Below are 22,569 nucleotides of genomic sequence, written 5' to 3'. Positions count from 1 at the left end.
CGCAACACCACACTGATAGGAGTGGGACATATCCCGTTACAGGAACTGCGCATTCGCAAACAAGTGCTGGAGTCACAGGCTGTTCTGTGCCGTGCGGTGGAGATAACACCGACAGGCTTCACGCTGCAAATTCACCCGACCCAGCAACCTTGCTTTTTTTTGTTTTTTTAACCTGAACTATATTTGACTTCGCTGTCAAGTATTTCAGCACAGCTGCTATTCTCAGGTTCTCCTAAAATACACACAGTAGATACTGTACTACTGCACATATAAACATCCACCTTCCTACCGCAGCTATTTATGATTAAAATAACTTTTCTCCATTTCTGATTTCATTTCCTCTCTCCAGGCCCCCTTCTACATTGCATAGGACGTGCTTTCAAGACTGCACCCAGGACCAACCTCCAGTGTGAAATAAAGCAATAAAATGTTAGCCTAGTTAAAAGTTTAGAATTTAATGTCCAGGTTCCCTTGTGAGTGACCTGTAAAGAGGATTGATCTCCAGTGCCTCAGGGTTTAGGTAAAAGAAAGGACTGAAAGTCAGCAACGGGCTACAGGGGTGGTAGAGGGGAGCTGCCTGTCATCTGCTATCCCCTCAGATATGACCAGTGTCAGTTCCAGTCTCTGCTGGGCTTATTCCATATCTTACTGGGGATTGCACAGGACAACTGCTCTCTAAAATTCTGACCCAACTGCAGCTATCAGGGTCAAAAATTGTGCAGTTGCACAACAGCTGCACTCAGCAGTGGTGAATGTTACTCTGTCTAAAAACAAACTCCTTGGGTGAAGAAGAACATACATGCTTTTTGGCTGCACTGGAAGAGGACAAAACAGCAGTGTGCACTTTAACAGGCTCTTCCACTCTTCTGGGACACTTTCACAGTTCAGGGGTCCTCCACTGACATGATGCACGACAAGGAGCCAGTGGCTCCTCTGCACTGAAACCCGCACCATCACCTCCTGAACTCACCCGTCCAGCTTGGCAAAGGGTGTTCCTCATGCAAATAAATCTTGTTTCCATCCACCCTCGCACCAGACAAGTGTGGAGGTAAAAGCATTAACACTGCAGTTACAGAGCTGAGGAGGCCATACACAGGAACAGACACTTCGATCCACCCGGTCACCCTGTTTTTAGCTGAGCTCCGAGCAGCAGCTCTCTACCACACTCAGCCAGCAAGTGGTAAGGATGTTCAGACATATGTTCCCAGCACCTGGTCCTTATCCAAAACCTCCCTTAGAGGTTCCCGTTCAACGCAAGAGGATCTTGCTCTAATCTAACGGATCTATTCTTCCATACTTGAATATGTTCAAGCACAAAGCTTCTTTTCCTCTCCAAGCTATTGCACAATGTGCAACTTCAGCATGACATTAGCTTTGACGCTTCTGGAGGGCTAAGAAAACCCCTCCTCACCCTCAGAAACGTTACTCTGGACATAGCTGAGCCTATGGCATAGCCTCATGCCCTGTCCACTGATCATCCTGCCTACTCAGCCAACTATTAAGAAATAATTAACCCACACTGAGGCACAGGCTTCTTTCTGCCTGATGGGATGGGGCCTCAAGTTTTCAGCGTGAAGTTCCTTTGCACTGAACCCAGTATGTCCTAGAAATCTTTCTGTGGGCAGCTGTACTCTGCATGAACAGTGATATAAACAACAGAGATTAATGGGGTTCATCTCTCACTGTTAGAGGAAAACAAATACAACTGTTGCAGACCATTTTTACACGATAAAGGATTTCAGGGAGTGTTGTTGAACCCAGACTCTGTGACCCCGGGGCACGCATCCAAGCACAGCAAGAGGAAGCACCCACCGCAGGGCACTGGATAGGAATTACTCAGTTCCTGAATCTGAGCCACAAGGCACCCTTGCAGGTCCCAGCTGTGGGCATGGACACTAGCATCGCAAGGCTGTGTTTCAGCAGCACTGCACTCTGCGCTGCCTCCTGCACGGAGTCGCTTCTACTCATTTACCCGTGCTTAGAATCCGCTGCACAACTGAAGGCTCATCGGGAAACAAGCAGCAGCTCTATTTGGTTTTGGTGGAATGCAGAGCACGAGAAGTGGTTGGCACCAGCTTGTGTAATTTCAGTCTTTCTTGGATGCTAAGAAAGGTTGCATATTGCTAAGATTCTTGCTGTTGCCACTAATTCACAAATGCAGAAAAATGTTATTTAGCTGTCTTAAACACGATCTAATCAGAGGTCTTATCCCACTGGAGTGGAGATGGTGCAAATTCACAATCCCAAGCAGCACATTTCCCTCCAACAACCACAGGACAGCTACCTTAATCCTACAGTTAAGCCCAACCAAGTAGCTGGATACCTCAATAAATACACACACTCTGAACCTCTCACTTGCTTACATAATTCGGTAGGTTTCCTAAAGAGCTGTTGTTTCACACAAACCTTAGTCTTCCTTCTCCTTGCTTTTAGGTTTCCCTTTATTTATAATTAAGGAATTTGCATGAGGACTTTATAGCAACTTGTGCTTCTAGGATGGAGAAGTGAAATTTGTGATCAGATGCTCCAGATACCTCTGTATGTCAGTAAATAAGGGGATAGGGGTTAAAACAAAAATACCGTGTCGCTACTTGTCTGTGCTGCCTGTTCTCCCCGCTCCAAAGCCCACTGCTGGAGACATGAGGCTGGTGCTTCTCCTGGCCCAGCACTCTCAGGTCCCTGAAACCAGTCAGAGGAAATCCCCCTCCTTTGCCCTGCCTTGCCCTCAAGATCAGACTGACAGGGAAGGCTGTTGGAAGATTTTTTTTGTCCCGACTTCCGGCATTGGATCCTCTGGACAGCTCATTTAACAGACATTCTGCACCTGCAACGCCCTCAGTTCTCCCTGGTCTCTGTACATAGTACATCATGTTGTGGCTTCTGTCTTTTAACAATGGGGCTTTTGTTTGTCATAAGGTGATACAAAAGTGTTTTGTCTGACATGGTGTGTAGGCCAGATCTCTGAGACTCTTTGGAACAAGATCCTCATTGGCATGGGTGACTGGTCCAGACCCACCGGACTTCAGGCACATTAAAAACTCTTTCTTTGTAGGAGAGAAAGGTGCACATATATTGCAAAAATAAACCTACCAGCATGTCAGAACCCAAAGTCGTATGTTTTTCCTTGAATTTTTTTTACCTACTTTTCACACCTTTTTACTAAAAGAAGTGGTTTACAGCTTGGACACATGTATCAAACAAAACTCTGCTTGATAGCCTTATCTCAACCCACAGCATGTTAACTCAAGGTTGTTACCTCTCCTGCCTCCTTTCCTCGCACACTGGAAAAGGTGGAAAATAAATTAAAACAACAAAGGGCACATGGAAGAGCTTGATGTAGTATACACAGGACATATTTTCCAACTCACCTTCAATCTCTTAACTTTTCTGTTTTTCTTAGACACTAGGTGGTATGTGCAGGTTCTTCTATCTACATAGGCTGCTAATTTCTAACTGGTGTAGGCTTCAATACACGATATGCAGCACGGAAAACAAAAGTTTTTTAAACTCCCCCACCCTCCACAAATGCATAGGAAAACCTCAGCTGGCAGCCAGCATGCTGCAGTACTGACACTCTTTCTAAAAAAGACAAACCAGCCCCCAGCATGTATTGCTGCAGAGATACTTACCTGCACTTTAAATACGTATACTTGAATTTTTTTTGAACGCGCAGAAAGCATGCAATGTAAAAAGAAAACAGTTTTAACACGACACAGAGCTGCACGGTAATGCTCCCTCCGCATTTCGCAGCTAAAGCTTCAGCCGACAGCGCCGGCTACATGACAGAAATACTCCATCAAGTCAGTGCTACAGCTCTGCAAAACTGTAAATGATTACAGAATAATGCCCTGCAATCAAAGAACAAAATGTGTGCTGCAGATTAATCACTTTCCAAGACGGGAAAGGAAAGATAGGCTTGAGAGATAAATCTGGCCGGGGTGTTTATGCAAGCGTATCATGCTCCTTAGTACTGAATGTCCCAGAACTTACAGAGGAAGTAAACAATGTGCTGGGGGGGCGTGCGGGGGGTGTGTGTGTGTGCCCATGCCCGCGCTCGCAACCCGAAATAGGACAGCTTGTGAAAAATGCCTAACTTTCAGTTATGAAACACTAGCGTCAGAGGTTCCTCGATTGCCGGCTGTATTGCTAGGGTCCGGGAAAATCTAAAACAAGGACCTGTCTAGATACAGCTAATGCTTCGCCTCGGCACTTCAAACTTTGCTGCAAAACTCCACGAGGACGCCCAGGGACTCCCGAGCCCTCCCCCCCAGGTCCCCTCAGCAGCCGTAGCAGACAAACAGTGCGCTGGAAGGCAGCTCCTGGTTGGGATTTACTCCTGGAAGCGCGCTCCAGCAACCTACATTTCCAGTGTCCCTCTAGCATATGATCACGCTGCTTTTGGCTGCTTAAGCAATGCCAGCTTTCATGCGTTCCTCGTTTCCGTGTAAACATATTTACATTTGTAACTCCTAACTGGCTTAACGCTACACAGGCCTTTTGAGGAAAACCCTACCAGCACTTGAATTAAATGCAACACTTTGACAGTCAATTACGAACACAGTAAACAACGAACTGACGGAATTAGGGGGGTTGCGTTTCCACAGAGGTGACTTCAGCTACTGTGCGAGCATGGGCTAACCCACGCGGGGCTCCAGCTGAGCAGGCCTGCAAAAAACACCAGGCTGCACTGAAAACCAAAAAGCCAAAGAGGGAAACAGCCCTCTGAAAAAGCCTGACCTCAATCTCGCAGAGTGAAACCGTGCAGCTCAAAACCTGTGCTGGTGAAGTGGGGTCAGAGCACCTTTGTCACCTGCAAAGAGGGACATTCGCAATCTGCTGGGTCATAAATTAAAGGCGTCTGAGCACACTGCATCATGACCGCTCCCTGTCAATCGACTGCGACGGGTGCGGGAGAGGCCGGTGACCCGAATTTACACTGGAGTCTGCACATAAAACCTGACAGGTTTGCTGGGCAGCCCCTCTACAAAAGCTCACTGGGTGCTTATGTTCCAGCAGCCCAAGTTACAAAGGTACTTTATCATGATTCAACACATTACAAAAAAGTTACAAAATCTCCATGCAGAGAGTTTCAGTTGTCACCACTGGCTTTGGAAGAGGTTGGGGCACTGTGCAGCAATTCCTTGCCTAAGGACAACAATTCTACACCAAGTGTATATTTCCACACAGGAGTTGATAAAAATTTCCTGAAAACAAAAGTGAGATGCAGTGCCAGGATATGCCCTGCAACAGTGCTGGATATAGGGAAAATACTTCACAGAAACCAACTATTAAAGGTCCCTCCTCCCTGCAAATATCTAGCTCTGCATTAAAACCAATTAACAATAATCTACTAATAACAAGACTGTGATGTAGCTGCGAGATTCCCCTAAAGCAAAATCCTGCCAATGCTAGTAATTGATTCGGCAATGCGCACCAGCTCAATGGCACAGGCATCTCCAATTCTTGGAAACATTACATCCAGTCTAATTCCCCCCCAAGGTCACCATAGCCAACAGAAAATCCCCGTACATTGTGACCCAGAGAGCTCTGACTGAACAGCTGTTATCAATGGCCTGGGAAACTGAAGCGCGGTATCTGAAAGGCCGACCGAGCTGCTTCTTGGGGAGCCACGGCAGAGAATAAACCACAAATTTCTCTTGCGGGAGAGGAAGCAGGGCATGCCAGATTTGCCTTTGCGCTATTTGTTGCAACGTGTGTTTGCATGTACTTTATTGCAATGGAAAGAGGAGAGGTCATCCTGTTACCTGATTAAAGTTTTGAATTTTATCACAAAGGAACAAGGGACCCATCAACTGCACGCTCTATGCAGAAGCTCTTTAAAAGGTCAATATAAGGTTATTCACACCAGTAAACTACTTGATTGAGCACCAAGCCCACTGGAAGCTGCTTACTGACTATGACAGAAGCTACGCTGCACCCAGCAAAAGCAGCAAAGGTGTCCATCCTCCCACATTCCAAGGGAATTCCATTCTTGCAGTTTTAAGCAACAATTCAGCATGAGTTTCTCAGTCTAATTCTGATAAGAAAAAAACTCTGATCGGCTTCCTGCCTAGGTATGGAGGCATTTACCAGAATCAATAAAGACCAGGCACGAAGTTAGCAGCAGAGGCAGAAGATACAAGAAAACCAGGGAGCTACGTAACGAAAAGGCTGTTTATATTTTCTAGACTAAATACACCAAGTCAGAGAGCACCTATTAGAGGATGCAGAATATGGTGTGATTACGGACTGTATACTTTCATGTCTTATACATTATCAGCAAGGAACTTGTATGTCTCCTTAGCGATAGGGAAGGAAAAAGGAACAATCCCTCACCATGGAAGCAAGAGCACTTACTACACATCCCATTAAATACTTTAGGGACAGCTCAGCAGCCCTATGAGCTGCATAATCTCCGACACTGTTTGCTCTCTAGCTCAGGCCACATCAAAACAGAGATCGAAGTCTCTCTAAGGCTGGATCCTCTGCCTCTTACACCAATGAGCAATCCCTTTATACACAGTATCAGCAGAGGGAACAGGACGACCCAAATGACTAAGGATTTGCACACCGACAGTACCAGGACTGGTTACCTAAGGGTGGATTAGTTAAAAAAATAAACAATGCTGTAAATTATAGGTGGTACTACGAGCCCCACCTACACCTCGTATTGTCCAACACTTCCTACTATAAAACCCTGTTCCCTGTTGCTAATAGCTTTGCAAACCTGAACTGCAACTGGGATTAGAAACAGAGTAAGTGGCCAGGCATAGGCAAGACACAGGAAACAAGGAAGCCCAAGCAGGAGGAAAAATGTGCAATGGAGAGCTGGAGAGAAAAAAATGGCAAGCTGGACAAGGAGAGCAAATCTGAAAACCAGAGGAGGTGGGCAGAGGGATGGGAGATTACAGGAAAAGGAAGGAGGGATGAATGGAGCAGGACTGGAAATCATAAGGAAGGAGTCTGGGATAAGAGACCACAGGGGTCGAGGCGCCTCGGGAGAGAAGAGGACTCAGAGCTGGGACAGTGCCCATTGGGGAATTCCACGGGTACTGGGCAGGTGACTGTCACAGACGAGCACACCGGGAAGGGCGTATTCCTTTACTCAGAGCTGAGTGCAACAAATATGGCACAGGGCCCACAGAGAGATCACGGGGGATGAGCCGAAACCCTGAATACCCCATGAAGCATCCAGCCCAACAAGGAGACTGGGTGAGTATGTGAGCATGTTACTAACAACAGTGTCATAGCCAGCATGAGAAGTAATTTCAAGTGTTAGAGGCAACTTTATTTCTGACATTTTGTACTTCCTGAGCACTTGGCTTTTATATTGAAACATTTTTTCAGTGTAGATTTTCGTATAAATGAAGCACACTCTTCTTTAGTACTTCTGCTCGGCACATCACTGAACAGCAAGAACTATCCAGAGACACTCCAGCAATCTCCAATTAATGGTCAAAGACATGCAAAATCCAACTTTCCTACTCCCTGTCTGCTCCTGGAAAACAGGAAAGGCTCATCACTGGTGTGGCTCAAACCCACCCACTGTTTCGTAGTGCTTCTAGGGAGAACATTGCTGGCCCCCGCACGCCTGTATCCACCTGGAAGAACTGGTGGCTTGATACCTGATACAGTTTCCTGTAGAAAATAAGGAAAAGATCATCTCTCAGCCCATGCACAACTTTTTTTTTAAAAAAAAAAAAAAAAACAAAACAACCCTAACCATCCAATTAAAATGTCAAACCAGAAACCAAGCACTCAAGACTGGATAAATTTAGTAAGATGTCATGATTCAACTACAATTGAAGGAAATGCATACTCAATTTCTCAAACAACTGCTACCATACCGTTCTAGCAAATTGGTTTTTCTTCAGGCTGAGGGGAGACCAAATCCACACTATTTCTCAGTTTACTACTTTTTTATTTTCCTTTATTTTTTTCCTTCAATTAGAGAACATTGTCATTCCACATGCTTAGTACGAGCCTGAATAAAAAATGACACGTGAGAAGCTTTTGCCAGGGTTAAGTCCCGACACAGCTGTTGGAAAAACCCAAAATGAACATTTTATCCTGGCCAAATCAGTGTTCTTTTCACTACTTATACTCTTGGATCCAGCAGCTGCAAGTGACGCTACAGGTCATCTTGTCCTAAATGGACAAAGAATCTGAGGATCCTCTCAAGTTTTGGAGGCTTGTTTGTAATTCTGTTCTCCCTCTCACTACTTCGCAGCACTGCTGCACCGATGCCAAGTTGCTGTGAGTTTAAGTAGGGTACCAAACTCTAGTCAGCACAGATTTTTCAGCTAAGATTTTCCATGTTAAAAAAAAAAAAAAAAAAGACTATTTTTCCCAGTTCAATTTTTCAGCACCACAGGATCAACACTGGCTGCTCAGCTGATAATACCCCTCTTTATTTGAAGTTATTTTTCTCCTTTCACCACCCACGTTCATCTGGGACTTATTCAGTATTATTCTGCCTAACACCAGTCCAAAACAGCAAACAATTTCTGTAACGGCACAACAAGCAGAGCGGACCCTAACAGAGGCACTTTGTTGTCTAAGAATCCCCTTACGTAACATCCAGTTACATACCAAAAATAATGTTGAAAAACCTGTGAGGAGTTTAGGTACAGCTATACCTTTAACAGAACAACTTCTCTGGTATGAGGACCAGCGTTTTACAAGCAGGGAAATGTTTCTGCTGTACTTTGGCTTTCTGTCATCAGAGAGAGGTGGAGATTTATAACCTTTCTCCTTCCAAATTAGACTCCTTCAGTGCTCTATTTTATATTCTTCCTGACAGGTCCCTATTTTGTATTAAAAAAAACCCGCTGTCTCTGTGTTGCATAGCAAAAGTCCTTTCCAGCCAAAAGAGAAAACTCCTGCCAGTGAGCCAAACGGCCAGAGGTAACTCTGCTGTTAAAACTGCAAGGATAAAATACTTTGCCCAGTAACATATTCATTTCCAGCAGGATTTGATAAAATTATAATTCACTGTCCAGAAAAAGACTAAAACATTAAACATATTATACTGAGAAAGTCAAAATAGGTCATTCAATCAGCGTTATTCCCCCTTCATTTCAAACATAATACAAAGCAGTTAAGTAGTTTCTCTTGCAATTAGCATCATCTTTGTCTCCTCTGTGCCTAAAATACACTGGAGATATGGAGCTGCTCTGACTGTACAGCAGCCCAGGCCCTGCTCCCCACCACTACCAACTTCTCCATAAATACACAGAGGTGAAATCCTATCTTCAGTGACTTCAACTATGATCACTTTCTCTGTTTTTTTCCAATTCTCTGGTCTATCATCTCAAATGACAGACCTTTTCCTACTGATTGAAGAGGAGTATGGATGCGCTCAGGAAGAACCCCAACATGCCCAACTGCTCATGCACATCCTGCTCCATCCCATGGCCAGGAGGACTTGCTACCTGGCAGAGCCCTGAAGAAGGTGGGCTAGGAACAGCCTCCCTGGGAAACAGCAGGGTTTCAGAGATCTTCCTGGATGTGAGAAGTCTGACATATGCTTCAAATGCATTTTAATTTAGAAAAAAAAAGTTGGAAAGATTTTATTTATGTTTCTAACTAGGTAAACAGTATGCTTCCTTCCACCTGCTCCAAGCTATCCCACTAGGTCCAGTAGACATTAGATGTCTACGAACATATATCAGGTTGATTTACTCCCCACTGCTACTTCACGGAATCCTTCCTCCTCCCAGTCCAGTACGCCACTATCTCACGGCCTACATATTTCCCGTCTTTTTTGTATGTAAAATGGCCTCACTATTGATTTTTAAATACCTTCTTAAGCACACAGCTCCCTTCCCCAGAGCTTTCTGAAAAGCAGCTCCTCATAAAAGGTTTCTCTCCTACCCCAAGTGTGCAAACCTTCTACTACATTTTAATCAGAACTATTTTTGCCATGCATGAACCAGGTTGAAAGGGCAAGGGGGCAAAAAAACAAATCTCAACATGCTATGGGAAGTGAGAATTACACCGTCAATATAATGATAAAAATAACAGTATTAGGTTAAGAGTTTTTGTCTGCTACACAAACTAGGCTGGAAACCTCTGGCCCAATCCATGCAGAGTTCCAGCATGATTTCCATTTGAAAATCAAAGATTTTACACGTGGCCCATTTATGTGGGCCCCATATATGGCTCAGGCTACGCAAATGCAGAAGCTGCTTGCACAAGATTCACAAAAGGCTGTGGAGTTTTTACAGCTCTTCAGTGGCAGCATCATTCTTGGTGCCAACACTGTCCTCCTACAAAGGCATCGTAGGACCAGCAGCCTCCCATTGTAGGTCTTGATGAATAGTTAAAGAAGCACCATTCACTCTGAAACCTGACATCTCAGACAAATGGTTTTGAGTTCCCCCACACAGTGAAACTTTTAAACACAACAGATCGTGTTGCACAAAAACAGGGACAGCAGCTCTACGTGTCTCAGCTTACAAGCATCTCAGGACACAACTTGAACTGGCATCACCTTCTCCTATGAATTCCTGGGGGAAAAAAAAAAAAAAAAAAAAAAAACATTCTCTGAAAATTAGTTAAGGTCCAGAGTAGTTTTGCAGAACAAACAGTAGGTTATAGGTTTTCAGGAAACCACATCACTGCTCTCAGCACAAAACCAATCAGCAAAAAAGGTGATAATGTGGGAGCCTGTGAGAGCCTCACACAAAGACATTCTTTGTTGAGTGCTGTTCTCACTTATCAGACGCCAAATTTTATGTACTAAGCATATCTAGAACTTTCTATATGAAACTGATAAATCCTCCATGAAATACTAGCAAATATATTTACACAAGATAGGGGTTCACTGGCTAACTTCACAAATACCTGCAAAGGCAGAAACTTTTGAGACCTGTCTTGCATTTGAAGGTATGTTTACACTGCAAATTTCATGTGAGAAAGTAGGGCTAGCTTTGGTCTTAACATGTCTTTGGAGAGCTGAAATAGCTGCTTGAAGAGCTAGCGTGGAGAGTGGATAGACAAAAAAAAAAAAACAAATACAGCAGGTTTTAAGAGCGCTGACACATAACTGGCACATATATCAAGATAATTCAGGTCACATACTAGATAAAACAAGTATGGCCATGGAAGTCATGTCCTTAAATGATTTCTTTAGAATATATTTCTTCTTCTTCATCCTATTTTGGAAAAAATGCAGACAGCAACATGGTACAGCATGAGAAAACACTAAGTTATAAGGGCAAACCATCTGCAGAGATGCTGGCTGCCTGGACTAGGAGAGTAGTTTGTATTTGAATATTAGGTAATTAATACATTTTTAAAAAAAGCTTTGTTTACTGAAGTGCAACACTATTACTAACATTCCCTGGTCATGCTCAGTCCTCACCAGGAGGCCAGGCCCAGCTGCAACCAGGACTTCAAGCGCTGCTGGCCTGAGTCTTACTTACATTAATGCAAACGCACAGTGCTGCGGCAGCGCAGGAGAGCCCTGCTCTGCTGCTTTAACGTGGCCTTTAGCCGGGACAAGAGTCAGACCCTGCTCTCTTTACTTCATCTGCACCGTCATAAACCGGGCTGCATGCACGCAAACCCGTTTTCATTCCCAGTATGAACTGCTTTGGACTTAGCAGTCGCAGCAGCCGGGAGGCAGAGGGAAGGCCAAGCGGACACGTGACGACGTGTTTGGGTGCCCCTCTATCTGTCCCTCCCCCAGCAGACCCCACTCCCTCCTCACCAGACTTATCTGCTGCCTCCCACTCCTCTGGGGTCGGGATAAGCAGACGTTACCGCCCTGTTCCAGGGCTGGCATCCAGCCTGAACCTGCCCATTTCTGCTCACAAAACTCAGGAGCCTGCAAATCTACCAAAAACTTTTTTTCCTAGGACTGAATCCCACCTGCTAGTCATAATCCCGGGCATCCCAGTGGCCTCCACTGCTCCCCAGGGAAAGCAGAAGGAAGGTCTAAGGAAAGCAGGCTGGCCTGAAGGCAGACCCACAGCACAAGACAAAGTGTGAAGACAGCCTCAGAGGCAGGTAAAAGGAGAAAACCAGCACCATTGGCAGTGCTCCTGCCTCCTGCCCTCATTCCGGAGCTCTCGACAGGATTCTGGCAAGGAGACGTTGGCGCAGACCTACCCTTCACCTCTGCATGGGCAGTGGGTGAAGGGACACAGAAGTGGCACGATCCAGTGACTCACCCCATGGAAAGGCACCTGACCACCAGCAGCACACAGGCATAGAGCAGATGCAGATGACACAGGCAGAGCCCCACACCCACCACAAGCAGCCTCCTGCCCCCCAAAAGTGGCAGGCAGCGCTCTCCAGGAGACCTGGAGGTACAAGCTGCAAAGGCCCTGGCGACAAGCTGTCAGTGCCACACATCGTCCTCTTCCTCGCTTCAAGGGGACCTTCCTCCAGCCCTCTGGCAATGATCCTCAGGCTGCCTCTCTCCCCTCCCGTCCCAGCGCACAGGTCCCTCACACATCCCCTTTAATGGAGCAAGCGGCTACTCCACCAGTAGGGGAAAAATAATAAAGAAAAGCAAAAGAATATCTTGCCAAACAAACATGCTCAAGTGACAACCTAGCATTTCGTACTTCAGCTCTTAAGTACATAGCATGTTGCAATCCAGCAAGCAACCCATTCAATTCGTTAGGACAAGTCTGCTATAAGAATTAATTTTCACAAGGCTTTACTTTAACAGTACAAATCCCCAGAAAAGCATTTCTCTGTCAGTGAAATCTTACATAGGTGGTTTTTTTTATCAGTAGAAGCATTTAAATAGCCTTTATTTTTAACAGGTACCAGTGTACAGACAAAGAAAATTGCCTCAATAAGCAAACTCCAGGTAGGACACACACATACAGAGTTACACAAGACTTGGATGCTGTTAACTCCTGACCTGCCTCAAATTCCTGGCAAAGCAGCGTTATGAGCATGTCAGTCCTTGAGCAAAGGTGCTAGGGAGGTGGCCCAGAAAAAGGACTCTGGTTCTGCAGGGCAAGAGTGGCTCCTCCTGGACCTCACAACTAGGTGCAGTGTTGGGAAGAACCACTCTGGCAAAAAAGCAATGGCAACACAGCGATGCTCTTCTCCTCCAGCCGCAGTGAAAGGCAGCTCTGTTGCTATTTCACCAAGGGGATGAGGCAGAGTGCTAACGCAATCGCCCGCTTGTTCCCAAACTCTTACAGCACCCTGCAATTGCTGTTTGTCAGTCCTGCAGCTCCATGCTTCATTCCCAACCAAAACGCAGTGATATCGTGAAACATGCCCTCCATTTCCCACAGAGGCACCCCCTGCAACCCCCCCACCTGGTGTTACGAAGGGAAGGATGGAGAAGGTGAAGCAGAACATAATGTCCCTGGAGTCTCCCAAGACAAGAATGAGGAACTGGGGAATGGAGAATTGAGGAATGGAATTTTATTTTATTTTTTTTTAATATTGGTATTCGGAAATTGAATGAGTGCTGTCTGCTTGTTACTCCCCTCATCTCACAGGTTTTAGGGCAATGACCTGTAACAACCTTTGCCCAATGCACTGCCCAGGAGATAATGTAGATATCGTAGTTGATGAACAAAGCAAAACATAATCTGCTGTTGTTGGAGACGATGCTCCGCTCCAGTAGTGGCCTGCTCAACGGCTGTGGGAACCTCAAGGTCCACCATCCTTGGCCATCTAGAGCTGAAGATGCTCTCCCTGCAGGGCACCACAGCACGCCCCAGCAACTCTTACATATCTCCTCCAGCCTTGCACACCTGAGCTCTTCCAACCCCTCCACCACAAACAGGGGCTAGGGACACATCACCTCAGGCCTCTAGATCTCCTTGCAGTTCCTGGCAGGCTGAAAAGCATGCCTCTTTCTCCAGCTGCCTCAATCTGAGAAGCAAGAGCTTTACCCACCACTAGCAAAAAACAGTTGAAAACAGGCTGGTTTGCTTGGGGAAGCTAAGTTGATGTCAAATAAACATAAAATACACATTGGTACAGAGCTGGTGCCTGGCAGTGGTATCCCACATACACAACTGGAACATCAGGAAATTGGTACAGCCATGCAGAGGAGCACGGGATGCCCCATCCTGACTTTGTCTGAAGCAAGTTAGAACAAAACATCTCACTCTGAAGGAAAATCCCCTTCTGTAGACAAGCCACTTTTTAATAATAAGTGCTAAATAGACTATTCAAGCAGGTAATTAATGTTAATTAACATATGTCAGGCCATAAATTGGCTAAATGCACCTCATTTTCCAAGCTTAGTGTGTGGCAATGCTCAGGAAATTGTAACAGAAAAGAACAGTCTAAGTTTGTAGAAGCAAAAAAAAGAGTGAATAAAATGTTAAGCTTAATCTTCACTTAACTTGTGGTGTGCTGAGCCAGCACTACCAAAAACTGAATGACTGTGCACATTACTTGAACGCTTTATTTTGCTCCTGAACCACTGCACTACACACGTATTGTCAACCCCAAGAAAAGCCACATCAAAAAAAACCCTGCAGCTCCCCGAGCGCTGTGCTATCAGGCAGGCCTTTATCAGGATGCTTGCTACGTGCTGTGGGACCTGGATGAGCCTGCTGCCCTGGGGACCTGGCAAGGCTGTGGTCCCTTCCCGGCGCCGACTTGGGAACCACAGGTTTTCGTGGCAAGGGGAACGAAGCAGTGAGAGGATGCTCAGATCTCACTCTCCATCAGAGAGAGTCTGCCTCAAAACGGAGGGCCTCATGCCTTTAAAAGAAACCAACACTGCCATTTTATAACCCTGCCCTTGGGCATGTTTTCTGTGGCGAAGATAGTAGGAACGCTTTTTAAAACCTGGGAGAGAAACAAGAACACACAAAGATTTTAGTCTAAGTAACAACTTGCATTAGGAAACACTTTCAGTTTCTCCCTTGGCAAGCCGCCACTACACTAAGACCCACTGTAATTGCATTGCAAATAAGAAACAATCCTCACAAAAGATTTTTCCATACTTTCACGCAAAATAGCTGGCTGCCAAAATCTCACAGGGCACCTTTAGGAGGCTGCCACCTAGAGAAATGCTTTGGCTGCTTATTCTCAGTTTTCCCTTATCTCCAAGGCAATCCCTTTGGCCTCCCTTTGAACCTAGCACACCCACCATAATTTTCTGGGGGGATTTCACACTTGTTCTCCCCATCCACCACCCCACACAAGCCGGCTGAGAAGAGCCCGGCTGCTACAGGAGTGAGGGGTGGTGAGGGGCTGCACCCACCCCAGCGCTGCCTGCCTTCTGCAAGGGACCCCACCGACTCCATGTTTCTACTTTGCGCATGTCAGCACAAAGAGCTTTCACAAAACCACCGGGCTAACCCTAATCACTCGCCTTTCTAAATGCACCAGCACGTGCCCAGCCTCCCCTAATCTCCCCGGATTACAGCAAAGTGGTGTAGCACCACCAAAATGACCCAAATACAAAATGGCCTCACATGTAAGACACTGCTTGCTTTACCAGGACAAAACCAAGCAGAGGCAGGACGTCCCAGGGCAGGAGCACTAGAATCCCTCTCCTCCTCAGCCTGATAGTCTCAGACAGCGTTTGTTCAAGCCAACACAATACCGCGGATAGAAAAGCCACTAAGGCGATTTAATTTTTATTAGCATTAACCATGTCCTTTCAAACACACAGGAAAGTGTAGGAGCCAACCTCTGACTCCCAGGCTTCCTATTTTAAATATGCCCAAATATTGACACTAATAACTTATTACAGACAACGTTGATGTTGCATGCCTGTTTCAGGTAACCCTCTGTCTCTAAAGAACTGAGGAACACCGATTCCGGTATTTACCATGCAAGTCTACCTGACAGCGTACTATCTGGCATCATTCACTGGAGATTCCCCGTTCACATCAAAAGTTAAGTTTATCAGAGCCTGTGACTCTCTGCAGCTGATGACATTCACCAAGGTGATGTGTTTATATCTACATTTACCAAGTCCTCGGTGCTCCTCATTGTCACACCATGGATCAAACAATGTCAATGATTCTGGTCTCTCCCTCTCTCTCCTCTAATAGCTGTCGCCTGCCTGCAGGAGCTGGGGAAAAGTGAGATCTTTGATGTACGTTACAGATATAAAATAATAATGCGTGCTAATATCTACATATGGTTTCTACTGGAAAGTTTAAAAAGTCATTTGTTACTTTGATACTAAAGTATACTCTTCTTTGATGACAGAAGCTTGTTATCTAGCAGTTTTGACTTTGGGGCTGGAACCGTACATGTCTCTACGTTGCTTAGCACAAAATTCACTTACAAATGTTCCCGAGTATTTTGTTAAAGCACAACATAGTAAGGCTTTGATCAGGTAAGATGCTTAAGCAGTAAGTTTAAGCACACAAGTAATCCCAGTGAAGTCCCATGGATCCATTCACGTGGTGAAACCCGTGCTTGCTTCGGTAGATCAAAACTTAAAATAATCAGACGACGGTTTGTAAGCCTAACCCTTCTGTACAGATGAACAAGACAGTTCAAAATTAGAAAAAAAAAAAAAGTAAGAATATCATAGAAAACTGGAAAAAATACTCATGCTAGCAGTTAACTGGAAAACACCATCTTATAAGAAAAAAAAAAAAAAAGAAAAAAAAAGACAGCAGAGAAAAAAATGAAACTGATGCAAACTCCTGCCACTCGTGATCAAGACACCACGTTGGTGTGTGCTGCTCGGAGAAAGGAGAAATAAGAAGAGCAGAAAGTGGTGTTGCCTGCTTCCCACATCCTTTGCAAAAAGATTATTAAAAAAGTCCAACACATTTTGTGTATCAGCATCTGGCTAACAGATTTAGACATCTGTCTACATCGCTGGCAAATTTCTCGAGTCTTTTCAAGTCTCAATAACTAGAGAAGAGACTTGTGTGCTTGCTACGCTGAAGGGACTGCAGCCCTTCGGTACATATTGGTCAACAAAACATGGTAAGGAATGATGAAATGTCCATGTACAAAGTTTACAAAAATCTCCCCTCCAAAGTAAATATCGCAGCCGCCAGTATTTATCTTTCATGAGGAAGATGATTGCAACAGGTGTAAAACAAATAGGCTTCTGATATAAAAAACAAATCAAAGCAAATCAGCTGCATTTAAATTTGGGACTTGCCGGTATCTGTGTATAAAGGACCAGATTCATAGTCTTGCGATACCGCTCGACAAAGAGGAAAATAGTCCCCCTAGTGTACTCTTCTTGTAGAAAAGACTGTTTCACAAGATAGTGCTGCAAGAAATTACAAAATAACATTATAGGAAGAGATATGGAAGTACTTAAGCTATAGTGAAACCAGGTGCCTCTACACAGACACTCAAGTGTTTCGGTTTTGTGGTTCAAGATTATTGAGTGAAGTGAGTTACTGCATCCTAAATACTTGGAGGGGAAAAAAATTGGTTTTTTTTAAGTCAGTAGCTTAGTTTTGTGTCTGCATGACATTGATAAAATAATGGATACTTGAATTTAGAAAGACGAGTAGATCTGGTCACGGAGGAGCTCTGTGGAAGTACCCGCAACAGCCGCCTGGCACAGTACATTTCACAAGGGTGAAACCAGCTCACCCTCAGACCATTTCCCCCCCTCCAGTGACAATAAATATAAATACTGACCCTCCATAAGTATCCAAGACAGTAAGCGGATACTGAAACATGCACCTAAACCCTTCCTGGTGATTGGGAAGCGTATGAGATTGTATCAAACCAGGCTGCCTGTGGCATACGACAGCGTCCGCAGCATGCCGGCTCTATAGCAATGCGCCGTACACTACTGCCCTAGTTAGCAGCCAGGCAGTGTTAGATTAGCTAACGTCCCACAGGGGCTGGGGAAAAGCAAAGAAGATTGTTCGGGGGGGGGCCAGGAGGGGGTGTTGGGAAAACTTTATCTGAATTAGTGGAAACGTAATATATGTCTTCCTAACCACATCTGAAATATTCACTTCTGCTTTAGTGCCCCAGGAAAAAAAAAAAGTGATAGTTGTAACTTTAATTTATAGCTCTTAAAATAATTGTTTTGAGGAGTATAATCCCAGCTATGTTTACGGATTATGGTATTCAGCACATCTCACTGAAAATGGTATTAATATTTCATGTATCATAATATATAAGATCATAAAAACAAGTTCTCCTCTTCCTTTTGTTTAAAATGACAATTTTCCCAATCAATGCCAGAGCAGAATATTGTTAAATGGGCTTGCTGCTTTCAAAGACAAACTTAACTGTGTAAAAATATTCTAAATTAAGATAAAAGCCTTCAGATATGGAAGTATCTTTTGTTCATTTAAAATCTCCGCATAACGAGCAATCTGAAAAAGTCTGATGTGAAAAGCTGACATTAGTTCCTGAAAAGTTGCATTCACTACCTGTGAGGGAAACAAAGATCATAATAACATATAATGTGTTTTAGCATCGGGAGACGAAGATGCAGTCTCTATTCAAGAGTGTTGCCTCCGCACAAACTAATTCATGTTTCAGCCAAGAAATAGCCCTATTCTAAATGTATACGCATACATTAAAAGAAACTCTAGTCCTGCTAAGGAATTACATTTTACAGTTTTGGATGCCTGGCAAATTATTAGCTCCTGACCTCTCTTTTGCCCCTTTCGGTCTGCCCCTACCACCCACGCACAACTGCACCCGCTGTTAACACGATCGCACGCCTTACCCTAACTTCCAGAGACAGCTCGCAGTCATTAGAGGCAGAATTTTCTGCTCCCAGTGTGCTTGTGTCTCCTGAGAAAGGTCATCTTAAAGGCTTGTGAGAAACTTCTGAACTAAATTATATCCAAGGAATCTCAAGGGATCCAAGTTTTTAACAGTTTAATTAGCTCCAAGTACCAGTTAATGCTGCTCAGCAATGGAATCAATATCAAATTAACAGTATAAATTGTCAGAAAAATTGTGACTGTATTAAGCATACTAATCAATGTAAGCACTTTGCTTTATGGCCCAGATCCTGCTTCTGCTGAAGCGGATGGGAGTTTTGCCACCAAATTAAGCCGTAACAGTATCAGCCCCATTGTTCACTAAGTCTTCCTTTGAATTGAGTATCGAGAATGTACTGAAAATTCAAAGTATCAGATAAAAAGGCTGGATTTGTCATAGTGGCTGACACCTAAAGCCACTGCTTCTGCATGAAACTAAACAACTTATGAAGGCGCAGGCTGTCATCGGAAGATGCAACCCTTTATCACACTCCGCGTCGCACTTGTAAAGTCAGATCAAAATTCAACACCTAATACAGAGGCAAAAGCTATAAAAAAGATCTGCATTTTTAAAAGCCTTGTCTTCAGTTAGCTATGCCACCAGTAAACTTTGCGTTTATATTTTCCCCAGCCTGAGACAAGTCTGTCAGTGAAACGCTTCCTCTACAGTGCTCCATTTGGAAGGTAAAAATCATACAGCTGCACTTCAATTCCTAGCAGCAAGTGCTACTCAGGCACCAAAATATGAGACAGGGCTGCTAATATAAAAACTGCCAGAAATGTTTCATCCATACAGCATTTCCGACTTCTTTGTATAATGTAAGTTATCCCCTGATCCAAAGCTAGAGAGATTCAAAGACGAAATCCAATTTCTCTGGAGCACAATAAAACTTCCCAGCAAATTCACCTTCAGCCATCCATTGAAAAACTCAGTCTCGGATGCTGCCAGTATCGGCCCTCCGCAGCAACTGAACCGTACTGGGACTTCCCTCTGCAAACAGTATCGACATCAAGCAGCACCTGCATTTCTGTACAGCTGCAAGTACGCAACGTTTCGGCGTCCGACAGACACTAATGGATGGCCACAGAAAATGAGGAGAAAAAAAAGCAGTTCTGGAAACCACTTCACATGTGCTCTACGTGCAGCACCGGCTCCAGGCGGCCTTCTTATGAGACTCTGTCTTTGCGAGCAAAACCCTGCCTTACTGCAACGTGCTTTTGCACACACCAAGTAAACAAGCCACAAAACCAGATATTTTTTCCCCCCTCACTTACTAAAACAGTAGTAATCTTAGCTACTAACTGTCGCAACGCTGGACAGAAAATGCTCAGATATTCGGGATTTATCAGTGGACGGTGCCCTCATACGCTGGCACCGCAGGAATCGCAAACCAAACGTTCCTGTGGCTGAGCAGCCAATAACTCCACGCTTTGATTAACTTTATGAAGAAATGTCAAGACCCGAATTTCCCTCTATTGCCTCTGAGGAACGTGTGAGAAACCACTGGGGTTTCTTCTTGACAAAAACAAGAAAGTCGTTCTGCATTTGAGATTTCAGACTCAGGCTGACCCTGCATAAAAGCAACTCCGCTTACTTCCAGCACGAGTTACACCTAAAGTACCTATAACTTAAAAATAAATAAATAAAATTAAAAAAAAACCCACACACTCTTAAAAATATTTTTCCTTTCTTTCTTTTTTCCTTCTTTTTCTCTGCCTGCTTATGTCTCTGTGCACCAGAGAAGCCAGCTCCGCTCCAGCCTGTCCCCGGCTCCCTGAGTTAGGAGCCCTCACCGCTTGCACACAGCAACAGGAAAGAGCCAAAACTTTTCTTACCCTCCTCCCTTAAAAAATAAAAAATAAGTGAAGGCGACAGCGCGACCATCACCAGCAGCAGGAGGGCCAGCCGCAGCGCCCGGCCGGCTGCCGTCGGGGCCGGCCGCCGGCACCCCCACCCCGGCGGTGGGTCCGCTGGGACCCCCTACCCCCCCGCCTCTCACCTTCCAGCCGGCCGAGCTGTTGCTGTCGCCCTTGTCCTTGAAGTAGGGGACGCAGCGGACCATCCAGTCGTAGATCTGGGAGAGGGTGAGGCGCTTCTCCGGGGAGCTCTCGATGGCGCGGGTGATGAGGTCGGCGTAGGAGAGGTTGCCCCACGCGTTGCGCCGCGACGAACACTTCCTCGGCGCCGCCGCTGCCGCCGGACCCCCGCTCAGTCCCCCGCCGCCCGCCGCTCCCCCGGGCGAGAGGCTCGGCCCCTCCGGGCCGCCCCCGGGCAGCGGGGCCAGCAGCCGCGCCGCCTCCTCCGGGACGGCGGTGGTGGCCGCCGCCGCCGCTTCTCCGCCCTCGGGGGCCGCGCTGCCGACGGCCATGGCCGAGCCGCCCCCCTCCTCCTCATCGTCCTCCTCCTCGGGGATCATGGAGGCGGCGTCGGCGGGCGGCTCGCCGGCGGGCTTGGCGGGGCTGGCCTGCAGCTCGGGCCTCTGCAGGGGCCAGGTGCAGGAGCGGGGGCGGCTCTGCGGCTCGAACTCGGGGTCCAGTTCCACGTCCAGGGGAGAGAGCGGGGCGGGGGGCGACGCCTCTGCCATCTTGGCCTCCCCCGCGGGCGGCTGCGGGGCGCTGCGACGGGGCGGGCGGGCGGGCGGCCGCCGACCCCGCTCCTCCTCCGTCGCCTCCTCCTCGGTACCGACGAGAGCCTAGCAGGCGGGGACCCGCCGGGCGGGCATGCCGCTCTCCGGTACGGGCTGGCAGGCTCTCCGCTGCACCCGGAGCCCCGCTCCCCGCGGGCAATGCGCACGCCGGAGCGGGGGGGGGGGGGGGGGGGGGGAGGGGAGGGGAAAAAAAAAAAAAATCAGATTAGGAGCCGGAGCGGCAGCGCGGGGCCGGGCGGTGCCGAGGGTGCCCGCGGCGCTGCCCTCCGCGGCGGCGGAGCGGCGGCCGCTCCCGCGGTGCGTGTGTGCGTTTGTTTATGTTTCACTCCATGCGGATGCAGAAGTCGCTCCAGCGGGAACCGCGCTGTATCCAGTCGGGAGAAGAGCTCTCACCCCCCCCACCCCCCTCCGAGCTCGCTCCTCGTCGCTTCCGCAGATATCTTCCCTTAATTTTTTTGGAGGGGTGGTAGTGGCGGCCCTTCGCCCCCTCCCTCGGCAGGAGGGCAGGGAGTGGGGTCCTTCAGATTATGCCGAAGACTTTTTCCTTCTTCAAAGCGCCCTAAAGGGAGCCGAAGTCTAAGCATACATCCAACTGCACGCTAGCGTCAGCCTGTCACTTTGCGGTGCCCCCCGCAAGCCACACGCAAGCAGCCCCCCAAAATCTCACAGCCGACGGAGCAAAGGGCGGCAGAAGGCCACCTCGGGGGCTGGTTGGTTAGAGAAAAAAAAAATAAAAAATACGATAAATCCTTGTTCTCGCAGGGAAAAAGCGAACACAACGGGAACAAATCAAATCGCCAGTCTTCCAACAGGTCCAGAAGCTTTAAGCCCTCCCTAGGGCTGCCGAAGAGAATAGGTTTTGTTCCAGCATCAACACCACATTCATAACCTCCTTGCTCCTGCTGCTGCCATCTTGACAGTTTTTTTTTTTTTCCCCCTCTTCACTCAAGTCATGTAAAAAGCGCAAGCAGAAGAGGCAGGGAGAGCCACACCGGGAGGGGAAGGGAGAATCAACAGCCACCTCCACACCGCCAGAAATCGAGATCCGAATTCACCGGAGGAAGAAGCAGCACTGCTGCACGGTTCCTGCTGCTGCTCCTGCGCCTTCAGCTCCGAGGAGCCTTCCCTTTAAAGGCGGAGGGGAAAGCGGCAAAACCCCCGCTTCCCCTGCGAGCAGCCGGCGAGAGGCGAGCGATCCGCCCGCGCCCAGCCAGCCTGCCGCAGCCCGCCCGAGCAGCCCGCCGCCCTGCTCGCCG

At 46.7% G+C, this 22,569-nt stretch overlaps 1 protein-coding gene and 1 long non-coding RNA gene across 5 annotated transcripts in view; both read right to left on the bottom strand.

The window, feature by feature from the left end:
* Positions 1–22,202, bottom strand: part of FOXO3 (forkhead box O3) — a 102,407-nt gene extending 80,205 nt beyond the window's left edge. For all 4 annotated transcript variants that reach the window (XR_015258094.1, XM_086744185.1, XM_086744184.1 and 1 more), the window contains exon 1: positions 20,666–22,202. Coding sequence is in view for 3 of the 4 variants with exons in the window: in XM_086744185.1 (XP_086600311.1) it covers positions 20,666–21,250 (585 nt within the window). In the remaining variant the exon portion in view is untranslated. The remainder of the gene's footprint in view (positions 1–20,665) is intronic.
* Positions 7,580–11,639, bottom strand: LOC147601237 (uncharacterized). The gene is made up of 4 exons (XR_015258095.1): positions 11,430–11,639; positions 10,849–10,980; positions 10,462–10,511; positions 7,580–7,638 (listed from the first exon to the last, which is right to left on the bottom strand). It is a non-coding gene; the product is annotated as an uncharacterized LOC147601237 (long non-coding RNA).
* Positions 22,203–22,569: the final 367 nt, after the last annotated feature.

This window comes from Chlamydotis macqueenii, chromosome 3 (assembly GCF_036417535.1).
Source record: "Chlamydotis macqueenii isolate bChlMac1 chromosome 3, bChlMac1.mat, whole genome shotgun sequence".
Classification (NCBI taxonomy): Eukaryota; Metazoa; Chordata; class Aves; order Otidiformes; family Otididae; genus Chlamydotis; species Chlamydotis macqueenii.
This window is presented reverse-complemented; position numbering and strand designations above follow the sequence as displayed.